General features: G+C 40.5%; 1 protein-coding gene across 4 annotated transcripts in view; it reads left to right on the forward strand.

Moving 5' to 3' along the window:
• Positions 1-21,663, forward strand: part of TJP1 (tight junction protein 1) — a 589,472-nt gene that overhangs the window by 17,880 nt on the left and 549,929 nt on the right. For all 4 annotated transcript variants that reach the window (XM_082253421.1, XM_082253420.1, XM_082253423.1 and 1 more), the window contains exon 2: positions 12,069-12,201. In XM_082253421.1, coding sequence (XP_082109547.1) covers positions 12,069-12,201 — 133 coding nt within the window. The remainder of the gene's footprint in view (positions 1-12,068; positions 12,202-21,663) is intronic.

Raw genomic sequence — 21,663 nt, forward strand, 5'->3', positions numbered from 1 at the left:
CAGCTGCACCACATTCTGAGTGCACCAGCTTTAGTCTATTGTCTACTCTAGGCTTTCTTCAGGATTTGGGGACCCTTCACACTTAAATGCCAGCTTTAGCTAGTTAGTTAGCCCTAATTAGCTATTATTGACTCATTCCTCCTTAGCTATTTTGTTTATTTTTTGCTGATTTTATTTGTATTTTTTTCCACCAGTTTGCTCATTTGCTCTTTTTTAGTGCCGCATTAAAAAAAAAAAAAAAAAAATAGGCTGGGCTCACACATGTCTGGTGGGAATTGTAGGTCTGTTTTCACTGTGAAAAAAAAAAAAAAACAGTTGTTCAGCGGTTCAGGTGCGTTTTTGATGCGAGGCGCAGGACCAGATTTTTGTCACAGCAGCAATTTCAGTGCTGGCCAATACATAGTAGCTAAAGGGTATCAACTCCTGTAGTATGAGAGCAATCCGTGCTGAAATTCTGAACTAAATCCTGAATACGACAGAACACATGTGCCCTTCCCATTGAACTCAATGAGGTACATGGTTAATTTCATTACATACCTTACCTTAATACGGACTTCTTAGTGACAATATACTACATTGTCTTTTTCCATCTATTTCAAGTATATTAGCTCCATGTTCTGCATGCAGGACAACTTTGTGTACTCTCCCCTGGCAGCAGCTTTGTGGTAGTTTATCGCTGCATGTTATTGAGCCACAGTAGCTGCTTCTTGTTGCCGTCAGCTGCCATTTAATGCCATCCTATAGTTCTCAGTTCTAAAGGAGTGACATACGGTTGCAGCTGCTGCAGTCAGCAATCTTAACTAGTGGCCTACTACATCACAGACTACATCAGAGAGACCATGCCCCCAACAGCTTGAACTGTACAGGCCTCTGGGGCATAAGTCACACCCCTGATGACGTCAAATGTATGATGAATTGTGTAGTGTGGTGCCTAACATGACATCACCGTGTACGGCAGCTGCCAGCTGGAAGGAAATTGTCGCCGATATTTTGCTAGCTGCAGCTTTTACGATATTGGGATGCCTGTCATTTCTTCTGAAATGTAAGTGGATTCTTTTATGCTTTTAATAAAACTTTTATAAGAACATACTAGACTATAAGTTTTTATGTTCTGTATACCCCCATGCATTGAGACTGGAGTCGAGAGGCCAAGGGTTGTTTTTTCAATCATTGTGGATACATAGTTACAGTAGTCTGGTTGAAAAAGACACAAGTCCATTTAGTTCAACCAATAAAAGGGGGGGGGGCGGGGAATCCTAAACAAAAAAAAAACATACAATCCTATACCCACAGTTGAACAGTTGTTGCAGAGGAAGGCAAAAAAAAAAAACCACCAGCAAAGCATGAACTAATTTTCTCCAGCAGGGAAAAATCCTTCCTTATCAACTTTACCTATAAATGTTAGTATCTAGTTATATTATGTATATTTAGGAAAGATTCCATGCCTTTTTTAACCACTTCAGTTCCGGAAGGTTTTACCCCCTTAATGACAAGGCCATTTTTTGCGATTCGGCACTGCGTTACTTTAACTAACAATTGCGCAGTCGTGTGATGCTGTAACCAAATACAATTGATGTCCTTTTTTTCCCACAATTAGAGCTTTCTTTTGGTGGTATTTGATCACCTCTGCAGTTTTTAGATTTTGCGCTATAAACAAAAAAAGAGCCACAATTTTGAAAAAAACAATATTTTTTACTTTCTGCTATGAAACATTCCCAATAAAAAAATTAAAAAATCTATTTTTTTTGATCAGTTTAGGCCAATTTGTATTCTGCTACATATTTTGGTAAAAAAAAAATCCCAAAAAGTGTATTTTAATTGGTTTGCGCAAAAGTTATAGCGTTTACAAACTACGGGATAGATTTTTGGACTTTTTATTTTTTTGTTTTTTTATTAGTAATGGCTGCGAGCAGCGGTTTTTAGCGGGACTGTGACAGTGCGGAGGACAGATCAGACCCCTAACTGACATTTTTTACACTTTTTGGGGACCAATGACATTAATACAGTATCAGTGCTAAAAAATATACACTGGTACTGTATAAATGACACTGACAGGGAAGGGGTTAATACGGGGGGGGGGGTGATCAAAGGGTTAAATATATGCCTAATTGTGCTTACTAACTGTGGGGATGGGGAGGGCTCTGTGACAGGCACAGAGAGATCGGTGTTTACGCTTAGCTGAAACACACAATCTCTCTGTGCCTTTCTGACAGAAGAGCCACCTGCTTTGTTTACATAGGCAGGTGGCTCTCCTGTTAGTTTCTGTGAAGATCGCAGGAGGCCGGCGGTGATCATGCCGCTCCTCCCGCAGTCTGGCTCCCGCTGTGACTAATCACATCGGGAGCGCGACTGTACACATTATCACGTAGATCTACATGATTATGAGCACCCGAGCCACTCTGCGCAATAAATCTGCGTGGGGCGGTCGGCAAGGGGTTAAAGCAAAAAACAGATTCTGGTCTGCCACACATAGTGTTGTTAAATAGCCTCCATCCCTAATGTATATAGAAAAAAGAGAGAACCAAAGTAATTGGACTTTAAATGAGGCATTTCAATAAAAAAAAAGGGGAATTTTGTTTTATGAATCAAATAAATATATATAAATATCATTGGAATCATTCATGTAAACAAATACAAAAAAACAACATATAGCACAGTATACAATTCATATTGAAAACATAGGTACAATATAGTGGGATCTCAAATAAGATCTCTAGAAATAATCATTTCAATATAAAATATTTGTTTGTCAATTCATAATTAGCTGGAATACAATGAGATAGAATAAAACATCTGAGTTTAATATAGACTTGACGCGCTTCTTGGACCTCCGTCCATTCATCTGGAGCATTGGATACATATCATGTGTCTAAAGAAGGGGAAAGGGGTTTAAACATTATTGCACCAGAACATCTAACATGATTAAGAAATATCTATATATCAGGTGGATCTGTACACAGATCTTTACTTTAACTGTCTCAAAGGTCAATTTGTTAAGGAAAAAACCCCAAACTTGGGGGGGGGGGGGCATAGAATGTGAAGGCATCACGGGCATAGTCTCCCCCGGGGGTGAGGCGCAGATAATCGCCCAGCACAAAAGGGATAATAGGACCTCAGTCAAGGCAGAAAGCGGATCTCCTAAATGACATTTCTGAAAGTGACAATGAAATAGATTTGGATCAAAACGGATCTGTAAAAGTATTGAGTATGGGTCAGTTATAGAGTCTGTATGTTAAAGAAATACATTAAGATATATATACTGATCCAAAAGGGTGCCCAAAAAGTGTGAGTAAAATTAAATAGAAAAGTGTCGAATGAGGTTGTGGTGAAAAAGAAAAATGGGGAGAAGAAAAACCCAAAAATAATTATTAAATCAAGAGCATCAGCCACAGAGTGCACTAGGTGAAAAAGTGAAAAAAATGGATAAAGGACATACCCTGATTAAAGATATCACAAGGAAAGAGGTGATCCCAATAGTGGGACAAGACGACGAAGAAGAGAGCCAGTTGCATCCTGACTGGGTGCCCCAATGTGCAGGGCAAGTCCACGCCAACGCCATGTGAACCGCCAAATATATGGCCGGAAAGTGGTTAAAGCAATCTACTGTGCTGGTCAGAACCCCTCCTCTAGATGTAAAGTGCCCCCTTGTCCTCTGTCGTGACCTTAAAATTAAAAACTTAACACCAAGATTCATTTGGGGTTTATCTCACCTAAAGTGCTTCCGGCTTTTCATTAATTTGAAAGCCAATAATCTCCGGTAAGCAGCCACCTTCACTTCTACAGGACTTTTAGGGAGTTCTTCCCGACTTCTCTTTTGGAGCCATTCTGGAACTGTGTTTTCTGGCTTGTGTTCATGGGAAGCACATTTGCTTGCACATTTGTGGACTTTTCTTTATTTCCTTATACATCATCACTTATGCGTGGATTTTTTGGAAACTATTGGGTTTTTAGTTAACTTTTTTCTTTTGTATTTAATTTTTCATGTGTTTATGATAAGCGCTGCACTTAGTATGAATTATATGGAGAAGGTTTGTATCTGTTGACCTGTGCCAGCAGCTGTCCTTTTTTGTTTCATTTTATTTTTATCTAGCATGGATTTGTCCTTGGTTATAAAGTGCATATATTGCCCAGGGTTGGGGGAGGGGATATGACTACCGGAGTCCCTCTTTAAATGATGTACGTCTGTGCAATAAAACATCAACCATCACAAATAATTTTTCAGTAAGCTAAAATCAGAATGCTTTCTTTGGACACTTTTATTCAGTTTTACTCTCTGTACTTCATTATTTAATAAAACTATTCATAGAATATTATCAGCATCGGTCTGCTGTGTAGAAACATATATGGTTCATTCTGCACAATTCTGTGATATTAGTTCATATCTCTTTTTATGTTTGGTGGTGCAGAATGAATGGGGTGCATTCACTGTTCTTTGAAGTCATCACCCTGCATGGGGTAGAATTTCATCTAATCTTGTCGCCGGCACCAGGCAATAAGTCCCGGCGTGTACAGATTGCTAGATCAGCTCATCTCCTGTATGCTCCTAGTGACTGGCGGACAGCACAGTTCTGGTTACAGAACATAATATCCCAGGAAGAACATAAACAGTTCTCTTTTCAGTCTACTTCTATCAAACTAATTAACAGTTGACAGTTTGCAGATATCGTTATACATACACTTGAAAAGCAATGTATATTGAGCTCTTTTTTCTGCAAGATATACTTTTTTTTTTTTAGAATGAGTGGGGGTAGGTTGTCATTGATTCCATGTCCATCATCAAATTGCAATTCCTAACACAAATTCTCCGCTCTTTCTCAACCTGTAATGAAAGAGCCAACTGCTCCTAAATTCTGTAATCGTTGTTGGAAAATCCAAATGTGCATGGAGTCCACCTGGATATTCATTTCACGTTTACACCATTTCTTTGTATTTTCATCCTATATGGTGGTGGAGGCAATGCATGGCCTAAAACAGGATATATTGTACAATAGGGATGAGGTGCAAGTTCACTATGGGTTCAAGGTAAATCCTGTAGGTTTTAGATTCACGGCCCTAGTGAATTTATGTGCAGTTTCGGACAGGATCATTTTTTAAAAAACAATATGTGATGAATTCCCTTTGAACTGCTAATAAGGGGGCACAAAGCAGCCATAATATCAGTGACATGGAAGCTGTTGTATGGAAATCTGACAAACATTTGTTGTAATGCAAACAGCAGTATTAAGAGAAAAAAATGGATTCAGGGTATAAACAATGGTAATAGTGTCATTGATACAAAGCAAGTACAGTATAGTACTAGGGGGGGGGGGTTAAGAAAGGGGGACGAGGTGAAATGTTATGAGCGTATTGCAGGGGTGTAACAACAGGAGTTGCAGGACTTGCAATTGCATCCGGGCCCCATGCTCCAGGGGGCCTGTGCGGCTCCCCTGTACACCTGGATAGGAGGGGAGGCGGGGGGCAGCATGTAGAGAACTCACTGTCCTCTTTTTCCTCCTGTAGCCGTTGGAAATTCTGAAGAATCATTTGATATACTTCCCAAATTCCACAAGCTATGTGCCAGAAAGAGACATCAGAATCGTCGCTGTCGTGACTTTCCACACCTGATGATGAATTTTCCCACGAATTGCTATCGCTCAGGTCTTCAAGTAACTCTGTTTCCCTGTCGCTGTTTTCCAGTTTGTCTAAAAGCGTTTTTGCGCAAAAAGAACCATTTTTTCCAGGCACAAAGCACTGGAAAAGCACAGGCAGGGCACTGGAAAAGTCACCAGGTGCAATCCTGTGGTGAAATGGCATGATATAGTGTAATCTGTTAGGATCACTGCTTTGTATCATGTCATTTAGTGTATTTACATTTTTGAATTTGCCGCCGATTCCACCCCTCAGCATCGCAACAATCGCAGGGAAGGGAACCGGAAGGCAAGTGCCGTCATTGGCCATGCACAGAGCAGGGACAGAGTGTGAGGATGCTGGGGAGGACAGCGGGGGAGGGCAGGGAAGGTGAGATACATTCTGGGGTGATCCCAAGTGTGGCTCGGGGTTACCGCTTTTGTTACTGAAAGTTAACCCTGAGCCACACTCAAGAATACCGCCAGGGAAGTTAATCACCTCCGCAATTTTTATTTTTTTTGTGATATAAACAAAAAATCTAATTTTTTCATCATTTTAGGTCAATTTGTATTCTGCTAAATATTTTTGGTAAAATAAGCGTATTTTGATTGGTTTGCGCAAAAGTTACTGCGTCTACAAACTAGGGGAAAGATTTATGTAATTTTTATTTATTTATTTATTTTTTACTAATAATGGCGGCGATCAGCGATTTTTAGTGGGACTGCGACATTGCAGCGGACAGATTGGACACCTAACTGACATGTTTTACACTTTTGGGGGGACCAGTGACATTACTACAGTAACCAGTGATAAAAATATGCACTGTTACTGTACTTATGACACTGGCAGGGGAGGGGTTAACCCAGGGGTGATAAAAGGGTTAAATGTATGTCTAGGGGGTGTTTTCTAAATGTGAGGGGGTGGGCTTATGAAATCAACACAGGGACCTGTGTTCCTAAATAGGAGGAACACAGGAGCCCTGTGGTGATTGCTGACAGAACGACGGTCTGCTGTGTTTACAATGACAAACCACCGTTCTATCTCCACGAGAAGCGATCGTGGGTGCCCGGTGGCAATCGCAGTCGGTGGCCCTGCGGATCAGCTTCCTCACTGGCGAATAGGCGCGCGCCCCCATGATTTCAGGGGAACCTGTCGCCCTGCCGCCATATATCTGCGGGGGCTGGTCGGCAAGTGGTTAAGGTGGCTCCTATGAATACACCCAGCTTGGACTCTCCCAGCAATCAGAGGGGGTGGGGTGAAGGCAGGGGCTGGGGATCAGCTTTAAAGGGTAAAAATTCTAAAAATGAACTTCTCTTATTTGGTTATTTTGGTCCTGGAAAGCATTTTGTTATATCTGTTCAATAAGTACATACAAATATCTGTTGATCCTTCTAAAATTATTTTCAATTGAAAACTTCTTGCGCTGTCTGCGGGAGCTGACTGTTATATGTAACATTGCTCCCTGTTATCTCTTGGGACAACAGAAAACCTCCCCTCTACAGTATGTTATAGATAAAAAGGGGGGGGATCTCCATAGATAAAATATGGTGAGTAAGTGTTTTTACCCAGAGACAGGAAATGTGTTATTGTCAGGATAACCAAATGAAAATGAAGGGGAAAAAGGCATCTAAGCTATAATAGTAAGCTATAATATATTACAATGTACAGTTGGATTTCAATACGTTTAATACTGACTTACCCGCTGGGATGTTATACTTACCATACTGGGTGCTGATGCTGCTACTGCTGTGCTAAGATATCACCATGGCAGGACTTCAACTGTGAAAAATACTTTTCCACCACATTATTTATTGTGTAAGGATATATTAACACCCTAAATTTAACCCAATGGTTAAATTGTCTAGTTGTTCTGAAAACCTTATATAATAGGAGCCATTGATCAATATCTTATATTGATGAGCTTTAATGAGATCTAAAACATCTGTCAAGTTGTAGTCTGTACATTTGCCATCATACTGGTAAAACAATACATTATGCAGATAAGAGAAAGTTGGCTTGTGTTGGTCATCTATAGTCTTCTTTAGGTTTTGAAAATTGTACTGGAATGATTGCCATTATGAATTTTCATGACAGTTAATTTTTTCATTTTCTTAAATCAGTGGTGTCCACCTAAATTTCTCATGGCACATGATCTTCTCACAGTTTTAAGGTTGGTGAAATTTGGACTGTTTATTGTATACACAAAAAATATTCCATATCAAGTGTGTTATCATGTACACATTGCAGACTTGGGAATACTGATGAGTAAGGGAATAAGCAAGGGACATACAAGCCTTACAATATTATTTGGGTACTTTAATTAGTGTTTATGTGCAGTTAGAACTGAATGTGCACTATGTGGACTCTATATTTACTGTATAGCACAGGGTTGCATGAAACCTTACAGTTCCTCCAGAGGTTGCCTGGGGTCTCTTGAGCTGTGGATGATTGATCTCCCTTCTGATAATTCCTGGACAGTTTAAGCCCAACACCACTTGGCAGAACCAAAACCAATTATCTTCTTTAGCTGTTTTTAGGGTGTCATCCTGACCACCATTGTAAGTGGTGTATTCTTCTCACTAACCCCCAATTCATTTTAGCAGGGGTTACCAAAACCAAAAAATGATTTCAAGGGTTCCTCTGGTGTAAAAAGGTTGAGAAAGGCTGGTATACACGTTGGCACTTTGTGAATACCATTTACTTTGTACATATATGAATTGCATGCCATTATGTGTTCATATTATACATACTGTATGTGTATTACTTCCTCAACATCTCACAGTTTTCCCCAGGCATATTACCCCTTTGAATCAAGTGAGCTCTTACTTTATCTTCAGTGTGGATTACCATTACTTTAGGATGTATAGCATCATTGCAGTTAATTGATAGTGTAACTGATGATATTGATAGATGGTTTCACTGACCCCTGTCACCAGTAACATGAAGGGTCTTTTGCACAAACCCATTGACAGACCTAACAATGTCATTGTTTTGCTTTTCTTTCCCATTTCATTAGATCATTCATTTGTGGGGAAACATAATTTGTTACTGCTTTTATTAGTGTAACTTACAGTCTAGTCTTATGCTTCTAACAGACAGTACCATGTCAAATAATTCTACTTACAATAAGTAATAGGCTGTTGCTTTGAAGGTTTCTTAACATTTTAAATATTTTAAATTCACATTATTTCATATTCCTGAGAGCCTCCATTTCAGAGAGTTTAAGTAATCCTAAGCCTCTCAAATCCAAAATATACACATACACCACCACCATACAATGAACCCAGAGTGATTATGTTTGATATCATGTCATTGAGTAAAAATTACAAATGCTTGAAACTATAAGGCAGAGGTCTCCAAACTTTCTAAAGAACAGGCCAGTTTACTGTCCTTCAGACTTTAGGAGGGCTGGACTGTGCCCAGTGGAAGTAAACCATGCCCAATCTTTGGTATTAGGGGGAGAAATAGTTGGTGTAAGTGGGAAGAATAGTGCCCCATTTTTGTTTCCAGTGGAAGGAAATATTCCCTGTCAATGGTATTAGTGGCAGGAATAATGCCTCAAGGTTTAGATAAAGGCATGCAAAGGGCCACATTATGCCCAGAGGCCACAGTTTAGAGACCACTGCTATGTGTAGGAATGTAGGGGGTCCAACTGTCATTGAGGCCATGAGGTCAAATGGCCCATCCATCATTTCTGCCCCAAATCCAAATTCCTTGTATATGCTTTGATTATAATTTGAACAGAATAATGCTAGATTTTACTTGTTCCAAGTTTTCTTTGTAATTTGTTAACCTTTGCATTACCATCTTTGGGACACTGAATGCTATTTTAATATACACAAGTAGTCCAGCAGCTAAACTGAATATGACGGTTTGTTGTAAATAATGTGGGAGTATTTGTGTTAAGATTTTTGATACAAGCTTTGTCATAATATTTATATCTCTAGTTTTTCCATGATGACAAAGCATAAACCCATACATATTCATTGTAAATAAAATCACACAATTTTCTTTGAGAATTCATTGGTACTATTATTTAAAAAAAAAAAAATTGAAAAGCTAGTAAATACCATATGATTTTGGTATTTCTGTATATTTTCTAAGGAGCGGAATTCCTCAACCTCTTTACCCCAATAGAACCCTTGAAATAAATTTTAGGTTTCAGGGAACCCCTGGTAATATTAGTCGAGGGTCATTGGGAAAGTGTCCCTTACATTGGTAGTAGTAAATGGTAAGAATTACCCCCTACATGGATGGTCAGAATCACCCTGCAGCCATGCCTCGGCCAAGTGGCATTGGACCCTGAACTATGGAGGCACCGTCAGATAAGATGTTAGCTAGCTACAGCTTATGGAACCCCTGGAAACCCCTGGAGGAACCCTAGGGTTCCATGGAGCCCTAGGTGAGAATGGCTGACAGAGAGTCCAACCATTAGGAGAGCTTTGAGCTACTAGGTAAAAAGTGGAAAGGATAACCGCGCTAAGTAAAGAAATATAGAACGAAGCAGCAGCTTCAAGTGTGACAACACCAAAAATGAAAAATAAATTATAATAAGCTGCGCTAAAAATATTACATGCTATGATCACACGTGTATACAGTATATCAAGTCCCAATAGTCTCTAGATACAAATGTATTCTTTAATGTACACAGATCTTCAACTGCTATAGGGCCTCCTCAAGTGATTCAATCTGCTTACCAGATATTGGTGAATAATGAGCCAAAGATTTGTTCCCAATAACACCAGAATGTCTCTCTCGTTTAAGATGATCCGCTGTGTTCCCAAGAACGTAGGACCTCAACCAGTAATGGATCATACATATGAAAAAAGAAAGGGTCCCATAGCGTAATACTGATACAATGTGTATACAAAGATAGGGAGCCCAAAAGTGCAAGTGTATAATGTATTATAATCACACCCAAAATTGTGATAAGACCAAAAGGAATGCCGCAGAAAGTACACCAAATGACCCACCACCAAGTGTACCAACTGCTTACCAGAACTATATGATAATTAGCCAAACAGGATGATGACCACCACCGAAAGCACGAACTGCTTACCAGAATCAATTTTAAAAGAGCAGGATAGAAATTAATATGGACCATCCAGAAAGTGAGCTGGGCTACATCAATAGTGGATAGTGACCGTCACCCAATAATGCCAACCGCTTACCAGATGCCAGTAAAAATATAGCCAATCAGAGGGAGATGACTACAGATCCAGAACAATCGAATATTCAGAACCCAATATCCAATATCTCCAAAGATGATAGATAGAGATCTCACAGGATGGGCATCGATCCCCAGATCACATATGTAAATAAATATACAAACACCCCATAGTGTAAAACTGTTGTTTTAATAGTATTAAAATAAAGAATAAAACTCACACAGTATCGATGAATGGAGAGCGTAAATGTAGCAAGCCGCCAGCCGGTCGGCTCTTCCGCCCGTCCTAGTCTCGTTCCGATGACGTCAGCACGCCGCGACTGACGTACGTTTAGTCAAAACTGACATTTTCTAGGTGCCTCCAGGTGTCTCTGGAGACAACCGGAGCTGTAGGTGGATTGCTGCTTTTATACTCTAAATCAGCAGCAGACCATCATTTTTAAGCTAGATACACACATGGCAACATAAAGCTTTCTGATCCCTTTGGAGGTCAGCCTACTGTTTTTTGGGTTGCCACATCCTTAGTCCCAACACCTTTGCTGTAGATCAATTTTTCACTGTTATAGTACATTATCTATTGTATTTTTAAATTTGATGGGTTTATTCAAGGTATTTTTGGTGGCCACTGGTGACTTTAGTTTATGGTGCTATTTATAGAATCATATTTTAATATTGTTAATTCATTTGGGAACGTTCAGATGCATGGAAACTTGGTCTCAATGAGTGTATACCCTCTTGTGTATCATTTTGTACATTTTAGTGTACATTGGCCTTATTGTTCTGTAAGGTAAGAAAATTCATCAGAAATAACAAGATTCACTGCGTTCGTATACCATTGGAATCTAGAAATATATTGTACCATCTCAAATGTGCATATGGGCAGATCATTTGAAGTGGCTTCAAGGAAATACCAATGGGTATCCAAAAAAGGTCAAAGCTCCGTGTCGATTTGTTATGTTCATTGTGAAGCTTTATTAGCTTTCTGATAGCAAATGCTAAAGAAAAACTCTAGGGAAAAGAACAAGTCATTGGTGATAATCTGACTTAGCTCCTTGCTCTTAGCAATTAAAGGTTCCATTCTGTTGATTGCTTGCTGTACTCTCAGCCTTTCACAGCACCTGACACGCACATAAACGCAGTAAGCAGCAACTAAAGCACTAGCTTCTTGCAGAACATGACTTCTTTAAACCTCTGTACACATTTCATTTAGTTCTCAGTTTCATGAATAGTTGGGGACATTTGAATTATTTAAAATAAAGTTTAAACTCAACAGCTATATTTTGATTTATTTTAGGGTTACCCCATCATCGGAGAACCCCAATGCAGCCGCCTCAAGTACTAGCCAAGGAAAGCCATCTCTACGGAGAATAAAAGGACGGATCCACAGAAGCAAAAGCCTGGACAGTGTGGATCTCTGCGAGTTCAATGTAAGTGTTCACAATACCTGCTTTTTGTTGAACTGATCACAGCTGTACAGTATATTGGGTTTGTGGCTGCTGTAACAGGAAGGAGTCTTCAAAATCCTTGAAATCTTAAAAATTGTGTTATTTTATGCATTTACTATCATTTTGCATACAAGTATCTGGGTACAGGGAGTTGTTACTTCTGTTGGCCCAGGAAAGGAGCTGTACCCATTGAGCAGTGTTGTGCTTCAATCCACAACCCTGCCTACTACTATTGAAAATATTAATAAAAGTGAAACTTCACAAAAAATTCAATAAGAAAATTGGGTGAATATTGATTAAAAGATGTATGAATCTGGGGTAAAATCATTGAAAAGAGACCTTTTAATGTAAACTATATTAGATAAGGATATACGTAGATAAACTGTAATATATATATATATATATATATATATATATATATATATATATATATATATATATATATATATATATATATAAAACCAGTACTTTTTGTTTCTGTAGTTTTATCTCATTGTTAATTGAACTCGCAATGGTACCTTATTATTGTACTGTTACTCTTCATTTTTTCTGTAATGTCTTGTTAACTGTACCCTTCTTTACAATTGTATTCAGGTAACTTTTATACAATAAAAATTGGTTTGGAAAAAAAAAAAAACAGTACGATGTGAATACTGGCACTTAAAGTTGTACTAGACCCTCAGCCTTCTTTAGTTTAACACACTGAGCACAACAAAATAAACATTCTCTAGGTAACTATTTGTTACAATTCTTAACCCAGGATTTACAGTTTACAACTTTCAATGCAGCTGGTTACTGCTTTCTCAGTTCTGCTTCCCTGAACTTCTGGTCTTCACAGGAAGGCATCAAACTATAGCAAAAGGCAAAACTTTGAAGGATTAGAACGCTTGTCCGTTTATTCCTGTGCCCCAGTTAGGGAGAGCAAAAGAAAATCCAAAATTTTGGGTTGTCCCCAGAAAAGTAATAACAGGGAAGTCCTCCAATGGCACACTGGTTTCGGTGACCCGGGGGACCCCAAGGAATTCCCTTAATTTTCAGGGATTTCCTCTCACTTCCTGTTTGTCTATGGAACTTGAAGGGAAGAGAAATTTCCGCAATGGGACATAGTTGGCGGAAAAAAAATTGATAGTGGTTATAACTCTCCCTTGCTCTATCCAAAATGAAAAGAAAGTTTTGTTTATAGTTCTTCTTTAACAGTAAACAGTGCAGTCTCAACTCAGTCTGTTAGTTTTGAGAAGGAGAAGGATAGGAGTATATCGTATATTGTAGGCTATGGGGCTATGTGTTTCTATTGATACTCACAGTGTAGGGAGACATAGCTCTAGTCCCTGCATACAAGGGTGTCTCCATAGGAAGCTGCAAATGAAAGGAGCCACGCTGTAACAGGAAACCTGGGGCAGTGATAATGACACCATTTTAAAATGGAACATTGGATTAAAGGGATAATGAAGCTGCATGTTCAGTAAGTAATTAAATCAGCTGCTGAAAATATTTAAAATTTTGGCAGTTTATTATTCCTCAAAAAGTTTGATCTGCATGGGGTAAATTCACAAAAGGTGAAGTTTCAAACAGGCTGCCCAGTGTAAGCCTACCGCATCTGCAGGCTAACGAGAACTTTTCTACTAAATCAATAGAATTTGGCAGTTTATACAATGCTTTTCCTTCTTGCTCTGTCCACAGGACAGTTAGGGCTGGCTCTCTTCTTATGAACAAATATAAAAGCATTGCCAGCAATGGGGTGCACAGACAGTCAAGCACTTCTCTGAGTCAGTACTATCAGAGTGTTTACTAAAAGTCACATTTCTACCTATTCTTCATCATTCTCAGGTAAACTCAGCACTTTAGCAGTGTTGTAAATAAATCACTTTTTCCCGCAAGGGTAACCAGCTTAATCCTAACATTTCTGCAGGAGTAAGTCGTGCCTCCAGGGCTTTGCCTGGCCCCACTGCACAAAGTAATTATCCAGGAAAATAGGTCCACAGTATTGTCGGCTTGTAGGTTTATTGTAAGTGGCACAAGCAGTGAGACATCAAAATAGAAACATTGATGTGCGTCGCATGTGAATGTGCTTATTCATAAGCTCTGTGTGCACATATTTGCTGAATTATTAAATAAGCACGAGAATTTGTCAGATTTCTTTCTTAATCATAGGTACAGGAAACAGGATGCTGCATTCTAGAACCAGTGGGTTATATTGATACCTTAAGGAAAATTGGACACTGGCAAACAAAGGTGTAAGGACATCCCAGTATGCCCTCCAAAAATACAATTCCAGTCTCCACACTGCCAAGCAGACCTATTTTATCACTCTCATTAACAGCTTGTCATCCAGCCCCCGGCAACTCTTCACCACCTTTAATTCTCTACTCCGTCCTCCACTACCTCCTCCCACCGACTCACTCACTGCCCAGGAGATTTGCAACCACTTCAAACAGAAGATTGATGCAATTCATAAGGAGATCATTGCTGTTCAGATACATTCCATGCTTTACGCTTCATGCCCACAGGTGCAATCACTACTTTCCTCATTCGAACCCCACCACTATAGATGAGGCTGCTAAACTACTTGCTAACATCCACTTAACCACCTGCCTTCTGGATCCTGTTCCCTCGCAAATACTACGTTCACCCTCTGGCCCTATTCTACTCTCTCTAACCTACATCTTCAATCTCTCCCTCTTTTCTTGCATCTTCCCCAACTCTCTAAAACATGCACTAGTCAGCCCTATACTTAAAAAGCTCTCATGGGACCCAACCGATCTTAACAACCTACGCCCTATTTCCTTGCTCCCCTTTTTATCCAAACTCCTTGACCGTCTGGTCTACAACCGACTGTGCGACCACCTTGCCGAGAATAGCCTCCTTGATCCCCTTCAGTCTGGATTTCGGCCTCAACACTCAACTGAAACTGCTCTCCTAAAACTGACAAACGATCTACTATCCAAGGGACACTATTCTGTAATCCTACTCCTGGACCTTTCTGCTGCCTTTGATACGGTTGACCATCCCCTCCTCCTCAAAAAACTCCATGCCTTTGGTCTCCGTGACTGTACTCTTGACTGGTTATCTTCCTACTTATCCAACCGCACCTTTAGCATTACTTACAATTCTACTGCCTCCTCTCCTCTTCCCTTCTCTATTGGGGTCCCCTAAGGCTCTGTCCTTGGACCCCTCCTATTTTCAATCTACACTTCCTCTCTGGGTCAACTGATAATACCATCTCTACACTGACGATACTCAAATCTATTTATCCTCCCCTCAGCTCTCTCCCTCAGTCTCCTCCCGTATCACTAATTTACTATCAGATATATCAGTCTGGATGTCACACCACTTGCTCAAACTCAATCCATCCAAAACCAAGCTTATAATTTTTCCTCCACCATGTGCCCCTTCCCCTGATCTCTCTGTCAATATCGATGGCATTACTATCAGCCCATCCCCGCATGCCAAGGTCCTAGGTGTTGTCCTGGACTCTGAACTCTCCTTCAAGCCCCACATCCAATCGCTGTCCAAATCTTGCTGCCTCAACCTCCGCAACATCTCAAAATACGCCCCTTTCTAACCAAAGACACAACAAAGGTCTTAGTTCACTCCCTGGTCATCTCGCACCTTGACTACTGCAATTCCCTTGTCATTGGCCTACCTCTACACAGGCTATCCCCCCTTCAATCCATCATGAATGCTGCCGCCAGACTCATCCATCTTACCAATCGCTCATCGTCTGCTGCTCCTCTCTGTCAAGCCCTAGACTGGCTTCTGCTCACCCAACAAATTAAATTCAAAATACTAACACCATCTTACAAAGCAATCCACAGCTTAGCCCCCCAGCTACATCACTAGCCTGGTCTCAAAATACCAACCTAATCGCTCTCTTCGTTCCTCTCAAAACCTCCTGCTCTCTAGCTCCCTTGTCACCTCCTCCCATGCTCACCTCCAGGACTTTACCAGAGCCTCTCCAATCCTATGGAACTCCTTACCCTTATCTGTTCGATTATCTCCTACTCTATTAGCTTTTAGATGATCTCTGAAAACCCTCCTCTTCAGAGAAGCCTATCCTACCCACACCTAACAACTATACCTCCATTTTCTCAATCAGCCCATCCCCCACGGTTATTGCCTTTTGTTACACTTGACCCTCCCTTCTAGATTGTACGCTCTAACAAGCAGGGCCCTCTAATTCCTCCTGTATTGAATTGTATTGTAACTGTATTGTCTTCCCTCACATTGTAAAGCGCTGCGCAAACTGTTGGCGCTATATAAATCCTGTATAATAATAATAATAACCCCTTCCACACCCAGCATGTCTTTTTTTTTATTTTAATGACCCTAATAAACAGACATCTTCTCTCTCAAAGAAGCAAAACCATTTTACTTTTTGACAAGTCAGTTTTTTTCTTCTATCAAGATTCTTCAGTTTCTTCCTCATTTCTTCAGCTGTTTGCAGCTTCCTGATCCATTACTTCTTAGCTATGCCCTGGGAAATTGTACCTAGAGCCCACCTGGAAGAAGATGCAGGGTGCTGGATTCTGCGTTTGGTGCTCACCTAGGCATGTGGTGCAATGTGTTGAGTAAGCTGCAGGATGCTTTAAAGTACCATGACTGAGCAGCACTTGTCTGGTGAAGCCCAGTCTCTGAAGACTCCTTAGGATGCATGTCCATCAGGCAAGATTGTGGAGAAGATTTGTTCCTATCACCCCACCTATCTGCGTGGGGTGAACCACATGCTTGAAGATGTCTGCTTTGTGTAAATGGTCTTGCCTTTTAAATGAGAGCCCAAGGTGCTGCTTCAGTTCCCTGAGGATTTGTCAGTGGCATGCCAGCTTGAAAACAAATGTGTGATATGTTTTATTTTCCAGGCACCTTAATGAACCTGTGCAGTCTCCTTCTAAGTCAAACTTACTGCACGTGAGCGCGTTGGGGAACATGCGTGCAGACCTGGCTTAGCCTCTCTTTCCTTCTCCACCACACGCACTAGGAACAGCAGTCCTTCAGGATCTCTCTTTTTTGCCCGCTGCTGCCTTCAGTGGGATCACAAGTGGTCTTAACCCCTTCTACCCTGTAGTATATTGTAAGACCCCCCTCTAGGGCATTTTTCTCACACCTGGAAAATGGCAGATCACAGGCATAAGGGGGATGTCCCTGGGGTCTTGCTGGCTCATGTTCGGCTAACAAAGAAGGAAATGTCTGCAATATTTCCCCTAAGGGGCCTTGATGATATGTCCAGGCTGATGTCACATGCCTGAGTTGCTGTCCTCCTCAGGGGTCTATTTAACCCCTTCTGGGGAGATCCACTCTTCTTGTTTGTCAAAGGAGGACTTTTTTAATAACATGTCAGAACTTATGGGTCAGCTCTCAGCCTTGTTAGAGTCTTCATCATGCAGGGGTCACAAGTGGGTTCCCTCTATCCCTCCTCCAGAGTCTGTTGCTGTCGCTGACCTTCCTCTAACAGCAGATGATTTTTCCCCTTCAGATGTGGAAGATGAGGATTGTGCCTTTTCAGATTCTAAAGGAGAGTCTGAATGCTGACATATCCTTAAAAGCTTACGAATCCCATTTTTGCCCTTATTTACGATGTATACATGCGCCTTGACTTAGAAATGACTGTGTTGACCTTACCAAAGGTCACCTGCCCGGGCTCTCTAAAAATGCCTTGGCTTGCAAAAACCTTTCCTTTACACTCAATGTTACAGCCTGCTCTGTACTGGCCACCCCCTGAAAAGTGTTTTGCTCAGCAGTACTGTATACCACTGAAGTGAGTTTTCTGAAAAATGTTTGCTGTCCCTGTTGTGGACCCATCCATTTTCTGCATCTCATTCGGTTCTTAAAAGTTGAGGAGGTCCTGGTGTTCAAGGACCCCATGGGTAAACATTTGGAAACCCTTTCTATAGCTCTGTTCACTCTTGGGCTCTTGAGATCACGTCTACCTACCAAACTCTGGCCCTCTCATACAAAGTCACCTCTTGGGATCCTGGTTCTATACTCATGGAATAACTTTTTTTTTGTATATTCATATTTTATTTGTTTATCCATTAGCATATTTCCAATTTGTTACAACAACATTCACATTTAACATTGCTTATAAATATTGCATATATAAATATAACCACCACAATACCCCCTTCACCCCATCCCTTCCCAAAAAAGAAAAAAAAAAATTACTTAAGCAAATCCCCTCCAATTCTCCCTTATCCTCCTACCATTTCAAAAACACCCTCACTTATACTTTATATCTCCTTTGCCCTGGCCCAGACCTCTAAGGTCTAGGTTACTTACATTCCTAGGCCATTACACCTATCTACTCCAATTCCAACTCCACTCTACTCTAATTCCCCACAAGAGTCCACTGCTACCGTTATAATTTCTTCCATGGATTTCACCCGTTCCACCCTTGAATTGAACCCTTGAACATGTTAAATTCACTGTTTGTTTGTACAGAAGATTGATTAGTCAGTTTTAATCTCTTGAAGATTGCACAGCTGTTTTCCTTCAATTAACTTTATTCACAGTTTTTACTTTGTCACACGGTGAAGGATACTATTCATTTCTGACCATTTTGTATGGTAGTCGTTATGTATTTGATTCACTGTATTCATTTATTGATCATTTCATTCACATCATTTATTTTCATCAATTTTACATCACTTTATTGTTTTACTTACTGAGATTTGATTTCACCATATCACTACTTCACCATTTACAATTGTATCATTACTATTAACACATCATTAGTCCTACAGCACAACACTTCACATATAATTAACCCATTCCACCCTTGCCACCCAGTCCCTCATGCTCGGAGCTTCTGGGGATCATCGATATGCCGGTATCAGGCTTTTAGCTGCATTCAAAAGATGAAGCTCTAGAGTATTTTTTATCAAGCACCACCTTTTTCTCTGTACTATGAAACAAACAAGTCCAAGGTTCCATCTGAACACAGTCTCTTGTAATCTGGTGGATTGTCCTAGAGATCAAAAGGTTCGTAACTTTGTGCACTCCCGCCACAAGTGTGCAAATGTTCCATGGGATTTACATCCCCTCCAACAAGTAGGGGATATCACTATGCCCAACCTTTGCATCCTCTGCGGTGTAAGATACCATCTAGCAAACAGCTTATAGCACATCTCTGTTGTCCTTAAATCAACCGATGAATAGCAGGCTAATCTCAGAATTTTCTTCCCTTTTTCCTTATCTAGGGGGGACCCTAGTTCTTGTTCCCATTTCCCTAAATATGGGGGGATGCGGGTTCCAATTTTATATATCTTTGATATGCTTTGTTTAATGCATGAAGGAGGGCTAAACAGTTTCTCCATAGGCCTCATATTGTCTTTCCCCTGCAGAGGCTGCGGTAGGGAGTGCACAAAGTGCTGCAGTTGTGTATATTTCCATGTATCTAGCGGCATATTTCCCAATTTTTATATTATTTCTAAATAAGTGCACATTCTATTTCCTATCATTATATCCTGTAATTGTATCGCTTCACTTTTTGCCCATCTAACAAAATATAAAATATATTGGTATAAAATAATTTGTGTCAATTAATTAAATCAAAGGTGCATTGTGGTCCCAGTGGGCCATTCTGCATAAGCTACCCCATATCATAAACATGTTCCTAGTCAATGTGCACGTATCATTTACCAAATCCCATTTTGCTCATGAAACCCAGACCATCTTTCCCAAATCTACCCTGCTTTGTGCGCATTCAATCCCCACCCAACTCTTGCCTTCCTTGTTATACATCCAATCTGCTGTCCGTGCTATAGAAATTGCCTGAAAATATTTTTTTTTAAATCGGCGCTGCAACCCCCCCCCCCCCCCCCCCCATCCCTTTTCCCCTTTGCTAATACTGAATATGTGACTCTAGGATGCTTGTGTGCCCATATAAATTTTAGTACCATTGCTCTTAACTTTTGAAAAAAGCTCTGGAGGAGGGTAATTGGGACCATTTGAAATATATATATATATATATATATATATATATATATATATATATAAGCTTGGGGAGGATATTCATTTTAACCACTTATGAAATAACTTTAAATTTATATAGTAAGAACACCACATTGCTTTCGCAATGTGTATTTGTATATACATTTGTATTAGGCATATACATACACTTATACAATAGGTGCAAATATCCAAGTATGTCATACCACATCACATATCAAGCGTAATACAACATAAATACAGCACATATATATTGCTCCACTGTTAAAGTAAAGTTCTAGACTGGTGTTTCTGAGCAGAGAAAACTGTGTATTTGGCTTTCTCCGGATTCTGTAGTTCTGGAACGTAACTTCCTGTGTCTTGGTTTTACCAGACGCCTACAATCTTTCTTAGTATACAGGTGTGCAGGGTCATTATATACTCAATTCTGAACTTAGTTCAGAGCTGTAAATTGGAGACCACTCCTAGTGTGAGAGACCGAGGGTGTCATCCAGGGGTCAGAGGTTCCCCAGCCAGAAGCCAAGAGACACAGGGTCTCACCGAAGTGTCAGAGGTGCCGCAGCCAGAAGCCAAGAGACATAGGGTCTCACCTAGGTGTCAGAGGTGCCCCAGCCAGAAGGCAAGAGACAAAGGGTCTCAGGGAGGGGTCAGAGGTACCCCATCCAAAAGGCAAGAGAAAGAGGGTCTCACTGCAGGGTCAGAGGTACCCTAGCCAGAAGCCAAGAAACAGAGGGTCTCAGCAAGGGATCAGAGGTGCCCCAGCCAGAAGCCAAGAGACAGAGTGTCTCTGTCAGGGTGGCTCTTATCGGGTGTCATCATAACCCTAATCCATAGGCCAGATGTAGCCCATGCAGCAGGGCGCTGCAGCAAAAGGCTAAGAGATCCAAAGTGATCAACACATCCCAAGTGCCATAATGGTCAGCAACAATCCCGGTTATATGTTTTTAATCTCTAATATTATATTGATGGGTGTCGTCTATGAAATCTTGGCATAAATACGTAATAATATTTTAGACCTAATTTTCATGTGTTTTTGGCACTTTTTTGTGAGTGCCAAAATAAAAGTCCAATTTGTTTATACTTTTGGTCCCTCTATTTTTGGGGGTGTGTGGCACCTACAATTTAACACAAATTAGGGGTTTCACTGATCCAATCTAGTTAAACTGTTGGTTTATTCCTGTTAGCCTTTTGTTTGCTGTTGTCCACCGCTCAGCTGAATTGCTTGGGATGTCCCATTTTTTCCATAATATTTCATCCTGTGTCCTTTAATGTATGATTAAGAAAATAGGATTTTTGTCTTTCCTGTAAAATCCTTTTCTTGAGTACATTATAGGACACAGTCCCCTCCCCTCTGTTCTTATGGCCCATTCCTATCACTGCTTGCTACTAAACTGAGGCATGCTGGGAGTGAGAGGGATTCTACTGGACTGTCTGGACAGCTTTTCTTGCCAGTGTCCAATTATCCTGAAGGTGGCAGTACAACCCAATATTTCCGGAATA

Source organism: Pelophylax lessonae, assembly GCF_965119305.1.
Source record: "Pelophylax lessonae genome assembly, chromosome: 4".
NCBI classification, from domain to species: Eukaryota; Metazoa; Chordata; class Amphibia; order Anura; family Ranidae; genus Pelophylax; species Pelophylax lessonae.